The sequence below is a fragment of the Nerophis ophidion genome, linkage group LG23 (assembly GCF_033978795.1).
Source record: "Nerophis ophidion isolate RoL-2023_Sa linkage group LG23, RoL_Noph_v1.0, whole genome shotgun sequence".
In the NCBI taxonomy this organism is placed as follows: Eukaryota; Metazoa; Chordata; class Actinopteri; order Syngnathiformes; family Syngnathidae; genus Nerophis; species Nerophis ophidion.
Window position 1 is genome coordinate 39,194,770 of NC_084633.1, and position 18,853 is coordinate 39,213,622.

Below are 18,853 nucleotides of genomic sequence, written 5' to 3' on the forward strand. Positions count from 1 at the left end.
TCAGTAAATTCACCAAAACGTCAGCATAGAGTTATTGAGTCTGTTTAGCTGATTGGAGAGCGAGCTTGCACAGCTAGTGGGTCCGTGACCATGACTTCTGTTTTGTTTGATCAGCCGTTTTACTGCTGTTTTACAGACACTGTTTGGAAACAATTATGGTATGTGTAAATCAACATTAAAGGGGAACATTATCACAATCTCAAAATGGTTAAAAACAATAAAAATCAGTTCCCAGTGGCTTGTTGTATTTTTTGAATTTTTTTTCAAAATTTTACCGGTCTCTGAATATCCCTAAATAAAGCTTTAAAGTGCCTTATTTTCGCTCTCTGCGAAGGCACTGCCCATTTCCCTGTGAGGTCACACAGTGCTGGCAATGTAAACAAACAATGGGAATACCACAGCAAGATATAGCGACATTAGCTCGGATTCAAACTCGGATTTCAGCGACTTAAGCGTTTCAACAGATTACGCATGTATTGAAACAGATGGTTGGAGTATGAAAGTACTGAAGAAGAAACTGAAGCTATTGAGCGAATTCATAGTTGTAGCATGGCCGAATAGCTGCGTTAGCATCGCCGGTAAAATGTGCGGACCAAACGATCAGGACTTTCGCATCTTGTGACACTGGAGCAACTTAAATCCGTCGATTGGTAAGTGTTTTTTTCGCATTAAATGTGGGTGGAAGGAAACGTAATATAGTTGCAAATGCATCTGCAGGTTATCCATACATCTCTGTGCCATGTCTGCTTTAGCACCGCCGGTAAATAGCGTGGTAGCATCGATTAGCTGGCAGTCAACATTAACAAAACTCACCTTTGTGATTTCGTTGACTATCGTTTCAAATGCATCTGCAGGTTATCCATACATCTCTGTGCCATGTCTGCCTTAGTATCGCCGGTAAAATGTGGAGACACTCAAGCACATTCAATGGAGGCCTGGCGGCAGATTTCTTGCCACTTTCGCATCTTCGGGCCAGTGGTGCAACTTGAATCCCTCCCTGTTAGTGTTGTTACACCCTCCGACAACACACCGACGAGGCACGATATCTCCAAGGTTCCAAAAAATAGTAAAAAATAACGGAAAATAACAGAGCTGTGGTCCGGTGTTTGTAATGTGTTGAAAATGAAAATGGCGGCTGTGTTACCTCGGCGACGTCACATTCTGACGTCATCGCATCCAGCGCGATAAACAGAAAGGCGTTTAATTGGCCGAAATTCACCCATTTAGAGTTCGGAAATCGGTTAAAAAAATAGATGGTCTTTTTTCTGCACCATCAAGGTATATATTGACACTTACATAGGTCTGGTGATAATGTTCCCCTTTAACAAAATATTGTGGTGTAAATAACTAATTTAACAAAATATATATTCGCGACTTATATATGGAAACATATTTTTTCATGCAAAATTGAGTGGGTGTGGCTTATATAGCGGTGCGCTCTATAGGAAGTAGGAAGTAAGAGGATGAGTACTACCTTGTAGTCGTGGACTATGCGCTCGGACACAGCCTTGTCCAGCATCCTCTTGTACCACTCCTGCAGCCTTTTGGGCTTGGGGATCTTCTGGTCCGCCGGGTGACAATGGAAGATGTAATCGTCACCTTCACTGGGAGGACATGCCCAGATGTGACCTGTTGTATACCTGAAGCAGGATGTAAGAATATTGGTTGAAAGCGCTAGAAATATATTCAGTCATCATTCTTGCGGATCCTCTCACCCCTGCCTCTTGGCATACTCCAGGTAGCCCAGCAGGATCTCGTGGTAGACGGCGGTCCTGAGGTGTCGTGGTTTGAAGAAGTGAACGCTGTCCAGGTAGGAGATGTACACTCGCCTCTGGTTGGGCGGTGGGCAGTCGGAGCCGTACTCTTGAACGTGCATGCCAAAAAAGCAACAATCCGTGCCGTCGATGTCCTCAAAAGCGAACAGGGCCTTGGTCCTGTACGGGAAGGACTCGGCCATCTCGCCGCTGTCCACAAACCTGCTCGACAAGGTGAGCAAAGCGTGCAAAGTACGTGTATTAGCTTGCTAGCCTCTAAAACAAACTGCTTTTCATTGAGGGCCACATGACAATTATTGTGGCCCTCAGAGGGCCCCTGTGTTACAGTGAATATGTAGGAATACATCTATTTTTGATGGATAACTTGCTTTGGAATCCTAAGTCAAAGTGACAAGCAGATATTAAGTTATTTCTGATTAATAACCCCCAAATAATTGAACTCATTAATGTAAGTATGCAATACATTTTTCTGCTAAATACATTAAGTGCTGTATTGTTTGCAGCCTTTCGCAGGACATGTACCACGATGTGGGCAGCACATAAATAATGTGGCAGGTCACATCGAACAATGTGTTAAATGACATTGCAGGCAATTTTCCTTCCACTTTTTTGCATATGTGTGAGCAAACGCCAAAACTCCTTGAGCATTCAGTGGCGCACATGTGAGCGACGGCAGACGTGCACACTATTATGCGCTTTATCTTTTTATTCGATTATGTGAGCGGCCTTGATTTGCCGTGCGCAGGGGACACGTGAGCAGTGTGCAATTGCACAGGCGCGTACCTTAGAGCAGTGGTCCCCAACCTTTTTGTATCCGCTTATTAATTTGTCCCGCGGCCCGGGGGGTGTCCTTTTTTTTTTTTTTTTTTCCTTCTTCTTTGTCATGAAAAAGGGACGTTTTTTGTGGTTGGTGCACTATTTGTAAGTGTATATTGTGTTTTTTATGTTGATTTAATTTAAAAAAAAAAAAAAAAAAAATTTTTTTTTTTTTTTTTTTATAAAAAATTCTTCTGCGGCCCGGTACCAATCGGGCCACTGCCCGGTACCAATCAGGCCGTGGCCCGGTGGTTGGGGACCACTGCCTTAGAGGGAAGTTGATTGCAGGCCACTTAAAATAATGTGTCGGACCACATAAAATATTGTGGCAGACCGTATAAAATAATGTGGCGACCCACATAAAATGATATGGCAGGCCCCATAAAATAATGAGGCGGACATTACAAACGATGTGGCAGACCACGTAAAATGATGTGGCGAACCTTATAAAATAATTTGGAGGACCATATAAATAATATGGTGGACCATATAAAATAAACTAGCGATCGACATAAAATGATATGGCAGGCCACATAAAATAATGAAGCGGACCATATAAATGATATGGCGGACCAATATAAATAATGTGACAGTCCACATAAAAGAATGTTGTACCCACATGAAATGATATGGCAGGCCACTTAAAATAATGCGGCGGACCAAATAAAATAATTTGGCAGACCGTATAAAATAATGTGGCGACCCACATAAAATTACATGGCAGGCCACATGAAATAATCATGGGGACATTATAAAGGACGTGGCAGACCACATAAAATGATGTGGCGAAAAGTATAAAATAATTTGGCGTACCATATAAATAATATGTCGGACCATATAAAATAATGTGGCGACCCACATAAAATGATATGACAGGCCACGTAAAATAATGAGGCGGACCATATAAATGACGTGGCAGACCATATCAAATAATGTGACAGTCCACATAAAATAATGTGGCGACCCACATGAAATGATATGGCAGTCCACATAAAATAATGAGGCGGACCATATAAATGACGAGGCAGACCACATAAATGATGTGGCTGACCATATAAAATAATGTGACAGTCCACATAAAATAATGTGGCAACCCACGTAAAATTACATGGCAGAGCACATAAAATAATGTGGCAGAGCATATAAAATATTGTGGCAGACCATATAAAATAATTTGGCAGGCCATTTAAATTACATGGCAGGCCACATAAAATATTGAGGCGGACCATATAAAGGATGTGGTGGACCACATAATATGATAAGGCAGGCCACGTCAAATAACGTGGCAAACCATATAATGGATGTGGCGACCCACATAAAATATTGTGGCAGACCATATAAAATAATGTGGCGACCCACATAAAATGACTTGGCAGGCCAGATAAAATGTGGCGGACCATATAAATGAATTGGTGGACCATATAAAGTACCGTATTTTACGGAGCATAAGGCACACTTGAATTCCTTTCCTTTTCTCAAAACTTGACAGTGAACCTTATAACCTGGTGCCCCTAATGTACGGAATAATTCTGGTTCTGCTTACCGACCTCAAAGCTCTTTTATTTGGTACATGGTGTAGTGATAAGTGTGACGAGTAGATGGCAGTCACACATAAGACATACGTGTAGACTGCAATATGACTCAAGTAAACAACAGCAATATGTTATATGTTCCATTGAAAATATAGAACATTACACATGGCGCTCAAAAATCTATCAAAATGTTTTAGTAGGACTTTGGTAAGCTATGAAGCCACACCGCTTGATGGATTGTACAGTGCTTTAACATAGGAGTATTATTATGCTGTGTGTATAAGGTAAGACATTATGTGGCGTTTTGTTTCACAATATTATGCAAAAGCAACTTTTCTTACCCTCTGGTACTTGCTGATCTGTATTTTGGATCTGCATAATTCCTGAAAATGTGTGTGCTGCCGCCTTTGTAGTCTGTGGTGACCATACTTGCCAACGTTGAGACCACCAAATTCGGGAAATGGGGGGAGCAGGGTTAAAGTGGGTGGGGTTTGGTGGTAGCGGGGTTTGGTGATAAAGGGGGTGTATATTGTAGCGTCTCGGAAGAGCTAGTGTTGCAAGGGGTTGTGGGTATTTGTTCTGTTGTGTTTACATTGTGTTACGGCGCGGATGTTCTCCCGTAATGTGTTTGTCATTGTTGTTTGGTGTGGGTTTACACTGTGGCGCACATTTGTAACAGTGTTAAAGTTGCTTATGCGGCCACCCTCAGTGTGACCTGTATGGCTGTTGACCAAGTATGCTTGCATTCATTTGTGTGTATGAAAAGCTGTAGATATTATGTGACTGGGCCGACGCTCTGTTTGTATGGAGTAAAAGCGGACGTGACGACAGGTTGTGGAGGACTTTAAGGGCGGCCCCTTTATGGCAGGCCTCCAATATTGTTGACCGGGTGGGAACCGGGAGAAATTCGGGAGAATGGTTGCCCTGGGAGATTTTCGGGAATGCCACTGAAATTTGGGAGTCCCCCAGAAAAATCGGGAGGGTTGGCAAGTATGGCGCTGACACCGTAGTCGATATGTGACATATTATGTGACATTCATCCTCCACTGTTGCCATTTCTAATATAAAGTAGTGTAAAGTTCTTACTTATATCTGTCAGTAAACTCGCCATGAAAGCAATAAAACATACCGGTGTAGTGAGTTTACATTATTCACCCAAGGAACTGTAGTTATTAGAGAGTTTCGGTCGGAACACATTTCCTGTGTTGTTGTTGTTTCCGGATGAGGAGATGCTGCTCCATTATTGATTGAAGTAAAGTCTGAACGTCATTAAAACAGTTAGCTCCATCTTTTGACACTTCTTTCACTCCCATCCTTGCACGCTACACCGCTACAACAAAGATGACGGGGAGAAAACGCTGTCCAAATGGAGGCACGTAAATAACACAGCAAAACGGCGCATCCTGAAGAGACTGTCAGAAAGCGACTTGAAGATATTGTGTAAAACATCATCTATGCAACATTCAGAGCAAAGAAGCACCATCACATGTTATGTAGAGCAGTAGTTCTCAACCTTTTTTCAGTGATGAATTTTTTTTTAATTCAAGTACCCCCTAATCAGAGCAAAGCATTTTTGGTTGGAAAAAAAGAGATAAAGCAGTAAAATACAGCACTATGTCATCAGTTTCTGAATTTATTAAATTGTATAACATTGCAAAATATTGCTCATTTGTAGTGGTCTTTCTTGAACTATTTGGAAAAAAAGATATAACAATAACTAAAAACTTGTTGAAAAATAAACAAGTGATTCAATTATAAATAAAGATTTCTACACATAGAAGTAATCATCAACTTAAAGTGCCCTCTTTGGGGATTGTAATAGAGATCCATCTGGATTCATCAACTTACTTCTAAACATTTCTTCTTCTAAAAAAAGAAATATTTAACATCAATATTTATGGGAAATGTCTACAAAAAAAATCGAGCTGTCAACACTGAATATTGCATTGTTGTATTTTTTGTTTCAGTTTATGAACTTGCATTCATATTGTGTTGAAGTAATATTCAATAAATATATTTATAAAGGATTTTTGAATTGTTGCTATTTTTAGAATATTTTTAAAAAATCTCTCATACTCCTTGGCATACCTTCAAATACCCCCAGGGGTACGCGTACCCCCATTTGAGAACCACTGATGTAGACCACAAGGAAGTCTTTTAAATGTAGGAAATAATCATAATAATATAACTACTTTAATGCGCCTATTAATCCGGTGCGCCTTTTGTATGAAAATAGACCTGACTAGACATGGTCATCGGCAGTGTGCCTTATAATCCGGTGTGCCCTATGGTCCGGAAAATATGGTACTCCTGGAGTTTGTAAACAATAAAAAAACAACCAAAAGAACAATCAAGAAAAAGAAATTGCTAACGCTAATCCAGGGGTCGGCAACCCAAAATGTTGAAAGAGCCATATTGGACCAAAAATACAAAAGCAAATCTGTCTGGAGACGCCAAAAATTAATAGCCATATTACATACAGATAGTGTGTCATGAGATATAAACTGAATTAAGAGGACTTAAAGGAAACTAAATGAGCTCAAATATAGCTACAAATGAGGCATAATGATGCAATATGTACATACAGCTAGCCTAAATAGCATGTTAGCATCGATTAGCTTACACTCATGCAGTGACCAAATATGTCTGATTAGCATTCCACACAAGTCAATAACATCAACAAAACTCACCTTTGTGCATTCACGCACAACGTTATAAGTTTGGTGGACAAAATCAGACAAAAGAAAAAGAAGTGGCATAAATCACGTCTGAGAAAGTCGGAGAAAGTGATGCATGTAAACAAACTAGGGTGAGTTCAAGGACCGCCAAAATGGCGCTCGGCAAATACTTGAATCAGTGAAGCATGTTTAATACAGTGTGCTTTATAACAATTAGGGAGGTTTGTGTCATGTTTGTCCTCTTACAGAACCAAATTAAAACAAAAAATATGTTTTTTTCCCCCTCATCATTTCCATTTTTCATATATTTTTGAAAAAGCTCCAGAGAGCCACTAGGGCGGCGCTAAAGAGCCACATGCGGCTCCACAGCTGCGGGTTGCCGACCCCTGTGCTAATCAGTAGCATGTCAATAGCAAAGCCTATGTATATTAGCATGAAGCTAGTGCGTTTTTTTTTTAAATCAGAAAAGTGGTGCCTTACTTGACTTTTTTGAGGCAATTCTTTTGTGGGCATTGAAAATTGCAACATTACTCAGAGGTAATTAGGCCGAGTTTGCTCTCAGTGCTTCTGGAGCGATCGCAAAGGGGGTGAGGTCGCGTTGTGTGGGTTTTGTGTGGCCTCCTACCTGGACTTCATGCCCGGTTTGACCTCCACCACCTTGTCGGAGACGTGCACCACACGGATGGTGACCTCGCCAGATTCGGGGTGGTTCTGCCGCTTGACGTAGTCGTTCACTCGCGTCTCCAAAAAGTTACCCAGCTTGGTCTGCGGAAGCCCTGAACGGGAGTGAGACCACTTAATGTCGTGTCTTAAAAGTCAAAGACGTCGTTGGACTTGAAACCTACTTTTAGCCGCATATTTGTTCTCTTTGCGTGTCTTGTTGGCCATCTTCAGACAGTTGTCACACACAAAGCTGTGTAGGAGGGGCAGAGAGGAAGGGGGACATTTGTCAAGGAACAGGACCAGGATTGAGGGTTATTATGGTCATGTGTGCTCACCCTGAAGGCCAAATGGTTTCATGGTGCAGGACACAGATCTGGTGCATTTTACGACCGCAGTCGCCGCATTCCACCAGCCTGAGGACAGACACCAAGCAGAGTTAGCACCCCTTTGTCATGTCAACAGTGCACAACAACAACACTGTATTGTCATGTCAACACTGCACAACAACAACACAGTATTGTCATGTCAACACTGCACAACAACAACACTGTATTGTCATATCAACCCTGCACAACAACACTGTATTGTCATGTCAACACTGCACAACAAGACTGTATTGTCATGTCAACACTGCACAATAACAACAATGTATTGTCATGTCAACACTGCACAACAACACTATATTGTCATGTCAACAGTGCACAACAACACTATATTGTCATGTCAACAGTGCACAACAACAACACTGTATTGTCATGTCAACAGTGCACAACAACACTGTATTGTCATGTCAACACTGCACAACAACAACACAGTATTGTCATGTCAACAGTGCACAACAACAACACTGTATTATCATGTCAACACTGCACAATAACAACACTGTATTGTCATGTCAACAGTGCACAACAACAACACTGTATTGTCATGTCAACAGTGCACAACAACAACACTGTATTGTCACGTCAACAGTGCACAACAACAACACAGTATTGTCATGTCAACACTGCACAACAACACTGTATTGTCATGTCAACAGTGCACAACAACACTGTATTGTCATATCAACATGGCACAACAACACTGTATTGTCATGTCAACACTGCACAACAACAACACTGTATTGTCATATCAACACTGCACAACAACACTGTATTGTCATGTCAACACTGTATTATCATATCACCACTGCACAACAACACTGTATTGTCATATCAACACTGCACAACAACACAGTATTGTCATGTCAACACTGCACAATAACAACACGGTATTGTCATGTCAACAGTGCACAACAACACTGAATTGTCATGTCAACAGTGCACAACAACAACACTGTATTGTCACGTCAACAGTGCACTACAACAACACTGTATTGTCATGTCAACAGTGCACAACAACAACACTGTATTGTCATGTCAACACTGCACAATAACAACACTGTATTGTCATGTCAACACTCCACAACAACACTGTATTGTCATGTCAACAGTGCACAACAACAACACTGTATAGTCATGTCAACAGTGCGCAACAACAACACTGTATTGTCATGTCAACACTGCACAATAACAACACTGTATTGTCATGTCAACACTCCACAACAACACTGTATTGTCATGTCAACAGTGCACAACAACAACACTGTATTGTCATGTCAACAGTGCACAACAACAACACTGTATTGTCATGTCAACAGTGCGCAACAACAACACTGTATTGTCATGTCAACACTGCACAATAACAACACTGTATTGTCATGTCAACACTGCACAACAACACTGTATTGTCATGTCAACAGTGCACAACAACAACACTGTATAGTCATGTCAACAGTGCGCAACAACAACACTGTATTGTCATGTCAACACTGCACAACAACACTGTATTGTCATGTCAACACTCCACAACAACAACACTGTATTGTCATGTCAAAAGTGCACAACAACAACACTGTATTGTCGTGTGAACACTCCACAACAACAACACTGTATTGTCATGTCAACACTGCACAATAACAACACTGTATTGTCATGTCAACACTGCACAATAACAACACTGTATTGTCATGTCAACACTGCACAACATCAACACTGTATTGTCATGTCAACACTGCACAACATCAACACTGTATTGTCATGTCAACAGTGCACAACAACAACACTGTATTGTCATGTCAACAGTGCGCAACAACAACACTGTATTGTCATGTCAACACTGCACAACAACACTGTATTGTCATGTCAACACTCCACAACAACAACACTGTATTGTCATGTCAACACTGCACAACAACAACACTGTATTGTCATGTCAACAGTGTGCAACAACAACACTGTATTGTCATGTCAATACTGCACAACAACAACACTGTATTGTCATGTCAACAGTGCGCAACAACAACACTGTATTGTCATGTCAATACTGCACAACAACAACACTGTATTGTCATGTCAACACTGCACAATAACAACACTGTATTGTCATGTCAACACTGCACAACATCAACACTGTATTGTCATGTCAACACTGCACAACATCAACACTGTATTGTCATGTCAACAGTGCACAACAACAACACTGTATTGTCATGTCAACAGTGCGCAACAACAACACTGTATTGTCATGTCAACACTGCACAACAACACTGTATTGTCATGTCAACACTCCACAACAACAACACTGTATTGTCATGTCAACACTGCACAACAACAACACTGTATTGTCATGTCAACAGTGTGCAACAACAACACTGTATTGTCATGTCAATACTGCACAACAACAACACTGTATTGTCATGTCAACAGTGCGCAACAACAACACTGTATTGTCATGTCAACAGTGCGCAACAACAACACTGTATTGTCATGTCAATACTGCACAACAACAACACTGTATTGTCATGTCAATACTGCACAACAACAACAACAACAACAACACTGTGCATGACTTAAAGCAGGGATTCTCAAACTGTGGTGCAGACAAATATTCAAACACAGTGTTACTGTTCAAACCGTGTGTAATGTTGCAGTGGCCTAAAATATCAAATACACCGCAAATCCCGGACTATAAGCCACTACTTTTTTCCAACACTGTGAACCCTGCGGTTTATAAGACAGTGCGGATAATTTATGGATTTTTGTCTGATAACAGTTACGATAAAAAATTGTTTCAAAAGAAATACAGCTAAAACGTGTTTTATTGTTTGTGCTATGGTTCTATCTTATGGACGAGTTTGCTCACTGCTGGTGTTCTATTTACAAATAGTACTGGAGCGTCCAGCCCTCCATAGCATTTCTACTTGTATAGATTCTTCATTCATCTCTCCAAGCAACGTTTGTAAGTTTTACAATATAACTAAAACCATTCTTGCTTACTAAAGCGTCCCATGTGTGATGTCCGCAGGAATGTTTGCATGCATACTTGTACGTGCTAGTGTCATTAGCATTAGCTAATATGCAAACACAATTATGTGTGTGTGTTAGTATTATTAACTTACAGTGGCATTCTTTTTGTATTGTTCCAGTTTCACAAATCCCTCAGTAAATTCACCAAAACTTCACCATGGAGTTATTGAGTCTGTTTAGCTAGTGGGTCCATGACCATGACTTCTGTTTTGTTTGATCAGCCGTTTTACAGACACCGTTTGGAAACAATTAAGGTATGTAAATAAACATTTAGAGCAGGGGCCACCAACCTTTTTGTAACCAAGAGCTACTTCTTGGGTACTGATTAATGCAAAGGGCTACCAGTTTGATACACACTTAAATAAATTGCCAGAAATAGCCAATTTGCTCAATTTACCTTTAATAAATAAATCTGTATATATATTAAAAAAATGGGTATTTCTTTCCGTCATTCCGTCGTACATTTTTTTTCCTATTACGGAAGCTTTTTTGTAGAGAATAAATGATGAAAAAAACACTTAATTGAACGGTTTAAAAGAGGAGAAAACACGAAAAAAATGAAAATAACATTTTGAAACATAGTTTATCTTCAATTTAAACTCTTTAAAATTCAAAATTCAACGGAAAAAAATGAAGAGAAAAACTAACTAATTCGAATCTTTTTGAAAAAAAAAAAAAAGAACTTATGGAACATCATTAGTCATTTTTCCAGATTAAGATTAATTTTAGAATTTTGATGACATGTTTTAAATAGGTTAAAATCCAATCTGCACTTTGTCAGAATATATAAAAAATTGGACCAAGCTATATTTCTAACAAATACAAATCATTATTTCTTCTAGATTTTCCAGAACAAAAATTTTAAAAGAAGATTTAAATTTGATTCTACGGATTCGCCAGAATATTTTTATTTTTATTTTAATCATAATAAGTTTGAAAAAATATTTCACAAATATTCTTCGTTGAAAAAAACAGAAGCTAAAATGGAGAATTAAATTAAAATGTATTTATTATTCTTTACAGTAATAATAAAAAATAAAAATCTTGAACATTGAGTTAAATTGTCAGGAAAGAAGAGGAAGGAATTTAAAAGGTAAAAAGGTATATGTGTTTAAAAATCCTAAAATCATTTTTAAGGTTGTATTTTTTCTCTAAAATTGTCTTTCTGAAAGTTATAAGAAGCAAAGTAAAAAAATAAATGAATTTATTTAAACAAGTGAAGACCAAGTCTTTCAAATATTTTCTTGGATTTTCAAATTCTATTTGAGTTTTGTCTCTCTTAGAATTAAAAATGTCGAGCAAAGCGAGACCAGCTTGCTAGTAAGTAAATAAAATGTAAAAAATAGAGGCAGCTCACTGGTAAGTGCTGCTATTTGAGCTATTTTTAGAACAGGCCAGCAGGCGACTCATCTGGTCCTTACGGGCGACCTGGTGCCCGCGGGTACCGCGTTGGTGACCCCTGCTTTAGAGAATATTTCTGTGTAAAAAGGTCATTTCACAACGTATATATATCTGCAACTTATAGTCCGGTGCGGCTAATATATGCACTTTATAGTCCGGAAAATATGGTACTTGTTTAAAAAAAACAAAAACTCTGCCTTGTAGTTAATGAATACTTAGGCCTACCGCGCTATTGTATTTTAATAATGGTGGTGCTTCTTGAGGTGGTACTTGGTGAAAGAATGTTTGAGAAGCTCTGATTTAACTTGAACATGAGTGAGGATATCAGTGAAGCTGAATGACATCACCGTTAAAGAACTCATGAACGGACTTACAACTCGGGGTCGAGTGTGTCGTTCTTTTTCCGTTGAAATTGGTCTTTGTTGATGGACCTATCAGAGAGACCGGGAGACCTACTGGTAAGCATCAGAAAATATTGGGCAGAAAATACTTTTTACACAGAGGGTCAGATCAAATCAGGAACAGAGTCAAACATACATTCATCACACATTGTAAACAAGACAAGAAATTGTGCAAATGTATTCTTCCCCCAACAAACACACACATGCATTATTTAAGAAGCATTATTATTATTATTATTATTATTATTATCTACAAAGCCTGGGCCGAACAATAAATGAAAACCAACTCGGTAAGTCTTAGGGATGGGAATCTTTCAACAACTCAACATTCCATTCACATTGTTGTGGTGATGATTCCATTCTCGACTCATCGATAAAAAAAAAAGACTCTCCCAATATATTATTTGGTAAAAAAAAAGGGAAATCAAACCTTTTCAAAACAGGTTGACATATGATGTACAAACCCTGTTTTCATATGAGTTGGGAAATTGTGTTAGATGTAAATATAAACAGAATACAATGATTTGCAAATCCTTTTCAACCCATATTCAGTTGAATATGCTACAAAGACAACATATTTGATGTTCAAACTCATAAACTTGTTTTTTTGTGTGCAAATAATCATTAACTATAGAATTAGATGCCAGCAACACGTGACAAAGAAGTTGGGAAAAGTGGCAATAAATACTGATAAAGTTGAGGAATGCTCATCAAACACTTATTTGGAACATCCCACAGGTGTGCAGGCTAATTGGGAACAGGTGGGTGCCATGATTGGCTATAAGAACAGCTTCCCAAAAAATGCTCAGTCTTTCACAAGAAAGGATGGGGCGAGGTACACCCCTTTGTCCACAACTGCGTGAGCAAATAGTCAAACAGTTTAAGAACAACGGTTCTAAAAGTGCAATTGCAAGAAATTTAGGGATTTCAACATCTACGCTCCATAATATCATCAAAAGGTTCAGAGAATCTGGAGAAATCATTCCACGTAAGCGGCATGGACGAAAACCAACATTGAATGACCGTGACCTTTCATCCCTCAGACAGCACTGTATCAAAAACAGACATGAATTTCTAAACGATATCACCACATGGGCTCAGGAACACTTCAGAAAACCACTGTCACTAAATACAGCTCATCGCTACATCTTTAAGCCCAAGTTAAAGCTCTACTATGGAAAGCGAAAGCCATTTATCAACAACATCCAGAAACGTCGCTGGCTTCTCTGGGCCTGAGATCATCTAAGATGGACTGATGCAAAGTGGAAAAGCGTTCTGTGGTCTGACGATTCAACATTTCAAATTGTTTTTAGAAATATTCGACATCGTGTCATCCGGACCAAAGGGGAAGCAAACCATCCAGACGGTTATCGACGCAAAGTTCAAAAGCCAGCATCTGTGATTGTATGGGGGTACTTTAGTCCCTGAGACATGGGTAACTTACACATCTGTGAAGGCACCATTAATGCTGAAAAGTACATACAGGTTTTGGAACAACATATGCTGCCATCTAAGCGCCGTCTTTTTCATGGACGCCCCTGCTTATTTCAGCAAGACAATGCCAAGCCACATTCAGCACGTGTTACAACAGCGTGGCTTCGTAAAAAAAAAAAAAAAAAAAGAGTGCGGGTACTTTCCTGGCCCACCTGTAGTCCAGACCTGTGTCCAGTCGAAAATGTGTGGCGCATTATGAAGCGTAAAATACGACAGCAGAGACCCCAGACTGTTGAACGACTGAAGCTCTACATACTGTAAAACTAGAATGGGAAAGAATTCCACTTTCAAAGTTTCAACAATTAGTTTCCTCAGTTCCCAAACGTTTATTGAGTGTTGTTAAAAGAAAAGGTGATGTAACACAGTGGTGAACATGCCCTTTCCCAACTACTTTGGCACATGTTGCAGCCATGAAATTCTAAGTTAATTATTATTTGCAAAAAAATTAAATAAAGTTTATGAGTTTGAACATCAAATATGTTGTTTTTGTAGCATATTCAACTGAATATGGGTTGAAAAGGATTTGCAAATCATTGTATTCCGTTTATATTTACATCTAACACAATTTCCCAACTCATATGGAAACGGGGTTTGTATAAGTGCAGCTATTCAGCAGGAGATGGCCTAAAAATAAAATGTTTTAACGATTATTTGCGGATAATTATGACTTGTTTTGGAATGGGAATACATGAGAATTGTGAGGTATTCCCAACTTGTTGGAAAGTCATGGCAACACAAACAACAGAAGCCCAGTTTTGGGGGAAAAAAATGGCACTTTGAGTGACAACAGACCATTTTATTTCTATTGTTTGATTTAGTTCTTCACCTTCCAATTACAATGGTAAAAAAAATAATTATAAAATAAATGTTTATTGCGTTTGATTATTATATATCATTTTGAAACCAAATGAGCACTAATTTAATATAATCGACCCAGGCCTACAGTATTATATCCACAACACTTCACAGGGGCATCATCAGGGGTGTCCAAAGTGCGGTCCGAAGCTCATTTTTGAACGGCCTGTGGCACATTTTAAAAATGATTTTACAAAGAAACATTAAAAAGCGTAATAAAAGTGCAAACAGGTGTAATGTAAGGAGAAAATGCTGTAAATTTGACACTTATACTAAATATATATCTATGTATGCTTGCACTGTGCCATCAAAACTGCAGTATTACTGTGAAACACACATTTGGGGAAAAAAGAGCTTGACCTTGTTCGTATGATTCACTGTGAAAGTATCTCTTCTCCCTTCTCATTTGAAAGTGTCCGCTTCTTCATTCCAGTTAACAGTGAACCATTGTGTTCATTTGCTCTCTACCCCCTCCAAACTGAGCCTACTCCCTCCCTCCCACCTTGAATTCAGTGTATTGAGAATAATGCATCTCTCTTCCAATTACATACTTTGCTGGGCCTTTTGAAATGCTCCTGCTTTTAAATAAATCTAAGAAAAACTATATAGTTTGGCTACTTGATTAGAACATTTCCAATACACTCATAATTGACGGATAGTTCTGAAGTAACAGAGATTTAAGTGGTGTGGGTAAAAGCATTATTATAGTATATACATTGATGTATGACTTGTTTTTCGCATTTTTATGGGGGGGGCCTTTTGGATCCCCGCTACCTTTAGTCTGATTTTTGTTTTTTTGTAACTGTAATTGCTCAAAAATAGTAACAAACCAAACACAATTTTGTTATGAATTATTGACCAATTTAAGGCTCCAATTACTGCACATTAAATATTCATCTTTGAACATATTGCATTTTTCCTATTAAAAAAAGTGTTTTGACAAAAAGGGCATACACATTTACAAAATTAAAAATGTGATGGATCTGAAGTGGATGTGTAGATATTTAAGTGTAGAAAGTAAAACAATTGTTTATATACGACTTCTTTTTAACACTTTAATTACCTCTGGACTTTTAGTCTGATTTTTTTTTCTACTGTCACTGCTCAATAAGTAAGAATGAATCAAAAGCAACGTTATGAATTATTGACCTATTTCAGGCCCCAATAAATATTTATTTTGGAACATTTTGGGGGAGAAAATATTGCATATTTGTGTTTTTCCTATTATTTTAATAAAAAGGGCAAAAATCCTGAAAATAAAATTGTAAATTTATGTCAATGGATAAAATCTAATTTAATGTATAGATATTTAAGTGGAGAAAGTAAAACAATTGTTTATATATGACCTTTTTTTAACACTTTAGTTACTGAGACCCGGGAACTTAAGTCTTTTTTTTTTTAAACTGTCATTGCTCAAAAAATAATAAAACAAAAGCAATGTTGTTACGAATTATTGACCTATTTAGGGCTCCAATTACTTCACATCAAATATTCATCTTTGAACATTTTTGGAGGGACAATATTGCCTATTTTTTGTGTTTTTTCCTACTATTTTGACAAAAAGGGCAAAAATCATTAAATAAAATTCCAACTTTATGTCAAGGGATGGATCTGAAGTAGATTTATAGATATTTAGGTATAGAAAGTATAACAATTATTTCTATAAGACTTAATTTTAACACATTAATTACTGAGACCCTTTTAGGTCCATGGGAACTTAAAACGTTTTTTTTTTAAACTATCATTGCTCAATAAAGAATAAGGAACCAAAAGCAATGTTGTTATGAATTATTGACCAATTTAAGGCTCCAATTGATATTTTATGTTTGTCCTACTATTTGACAAATAGGGCAAAAATCCTGAAAGGAAATTGTAAATTTATGTCAATGGATAAATCTAATTTAATTCATAGATATTTAAGTGGAGAAAGTAAAACAATTGTTTGTATGAATTTTTTTGAACACCTTAGGTCCTTGGGAACTTTAGTCGTTTTTTTTTTCTTGTTTTTTTTAAATTGTCATTGCTCCAAAAATAATAAACCAACAGCAATGTTGTTATGAATTATTGACCTATTTAAGGCTCTAATTACATCACATCAAATATTTATCTTTGAACATTTTTTGGAGGGAAAATATTGCATATTTTGTCGTTTTTCCTACTATTTTGACGAAAAGGGCAAACATCCTGAAAATAAAATTCTAACTTTATGTCAAGGGATAGATCTGAAGTAGATTTATAGATATTTAGGTGTAGAAAGTAAAACAATTATTTCTATATGATTTATTTTTAACACTTTAATTACTGAGACCCTTTTAGGCAACCTGGGAACTTTAATCGTTTTTTTTTTCAAACTGTCATTGCTCAATAAATAATAAGGACCCCAAAACATTGTTGTTATTAATTATTGACCTATTTAAGGCTCCAATGCATATTTAGTGTTTTTCTTACTATTTTGACAAAAAGGGCAAAAATCTTGAAAAGAAAATTGTAAATTTATGTCAATGGATGGATCTGAAGTAGATGTATAGATATTTAGGTGTAGAAAGTAAAACAATTATTTCTATATGACTTATTTTTAACACTTTAATTACTGAGACCCTTTGAGGTCCCTGAGAAACGGTCATTGCTCAATAAAGAATAAGGAACCAATAGCAATGTTATGAATTATTGACCTATTTAAGGCTCCAATTACTTCACATCAAATATTCATCTTTGAACATTTTTTGGAGGGAAAATATTGCATATTTTTGGGTTTTTCCTACTATTTTGACAAAAAGGGCAAAAATCATGAAAAGAAAATTCTGACTTTATATCAAGAGATGGATCTGAAGTAGATTTATAGATATTTAGGTGTAGAAAGTAAAACAGTTGTTTATATATGACTTATTTTAACACTTTAGTTACTGAGACTCATTTAGGTACCTAGGAACCTTAATCGTTTTAAATTTTTTCAAACTGTCATTGCTCAATAAATAATAAGGAACCAAAAGCAATGTTGTTATTAATTATTTAAGGCTCCAATGCATATTTTGTGTTTTTCCTACTATTTTGACAAATAGGGCAAAAATCCTGAAAAGAAAATTGTAAATTTATGTCAATGGATGAATTTAATTTAATTTATAGATATTTAAGTGGAGAAAGTAAAACAATTGTTTATATATATTGATTTTTTTAAAAACTTTAATTACTGAGACCCTTTTAGGTCCCTGGGAAATTTAGTATTTTTTTTTTCTTGTTTTTTTAAAACTGTCATTGCTCAAAAAATAATAAACCAACAGCAATGTTGTTATGAATTATTGACCTATTTAAGGCTCCCATTTATATATTGTGTTTTTCCTACTATTTTGACAAAAAGGGCAAACATCCTGAAAATAAAATTCTAACTTTATGTCAAAGGGTAGATCTGAAGTAGATATATAGATATTTAGGTGTAGAAAGTAAAACAATTATCTCTATATGACTTATTTTTAACACTTTAATTACTGAGACCCTTTTAGGTGCCTGGGAACTTTAATCGTTTTTTATTTTTTCAAACTGTCATTGCTCAATAAATAATAAGGACCCCAAAACATTGTTGTTATGAATTATTGACCTATTTAAGGCTACAATGCATATCTTGTGTTTTTCTTACTATTTTGACAAAAAGGGCAAAAATCCTGAAAAGAAAATTGTAAATTTATGTCAAGGGATGGATCTGAAGTAGATATATAGATATTTAGGTGTAGAAAGTAAAACAATTATTTCTATATGACTTATTTTTAACACTTTAATTACTGAGGCCCTTTGAGGTCCCTGACAACTTGAGTAATTTTTTTTAAACGGTCATTGCTC

General features: G+C 37.2%; 1 protein-coding gene across 4 annotated transcripts in view; it reads right to left on the reverse strand.

Moving 5' to 3' along the window:
- Positions 1-18,853, reverse strand: part of ep300b (E1A binding protein p300 b) — a 112,826-nt gene that overhangs the window by 16,215 nt on the left and 77,758 nt on the right. For 2 of the 4 annotated variants that reach the window (XM_061884511.1, XM_061884513.1), the window contains exons 22-27: positions 12,647-12,727; positions 7,800-7,877; positions 7,647-7,714; positions 7,427-7,577; positions 1,716-1,976; positions 1,475-1,640 (exon numbers count right to left, since the gene is read on the reverse strand). In XM_061884511.1, coding sequence (XP_061740495.1) covers positions 1,475-1,640; positions 1,716-1,976; positions 7,427-7,577; positions 7,647-7,714; positions 7,800-7,877; positions 12,647-12,727 — 805 coding nt within the window. The remainder of the gene's footprint in view (positions 1-1,474; positions 1,641-1,715; positions 1,977-7,426; positions 7,578-7,646; positions 7,715-7,799; positions 7,878-12,646; positions 12,728-18,853) is intronic. The other 2 variants (XM_061884512.1, XM_061884514.1) reach the window with 1 other exon arrangement.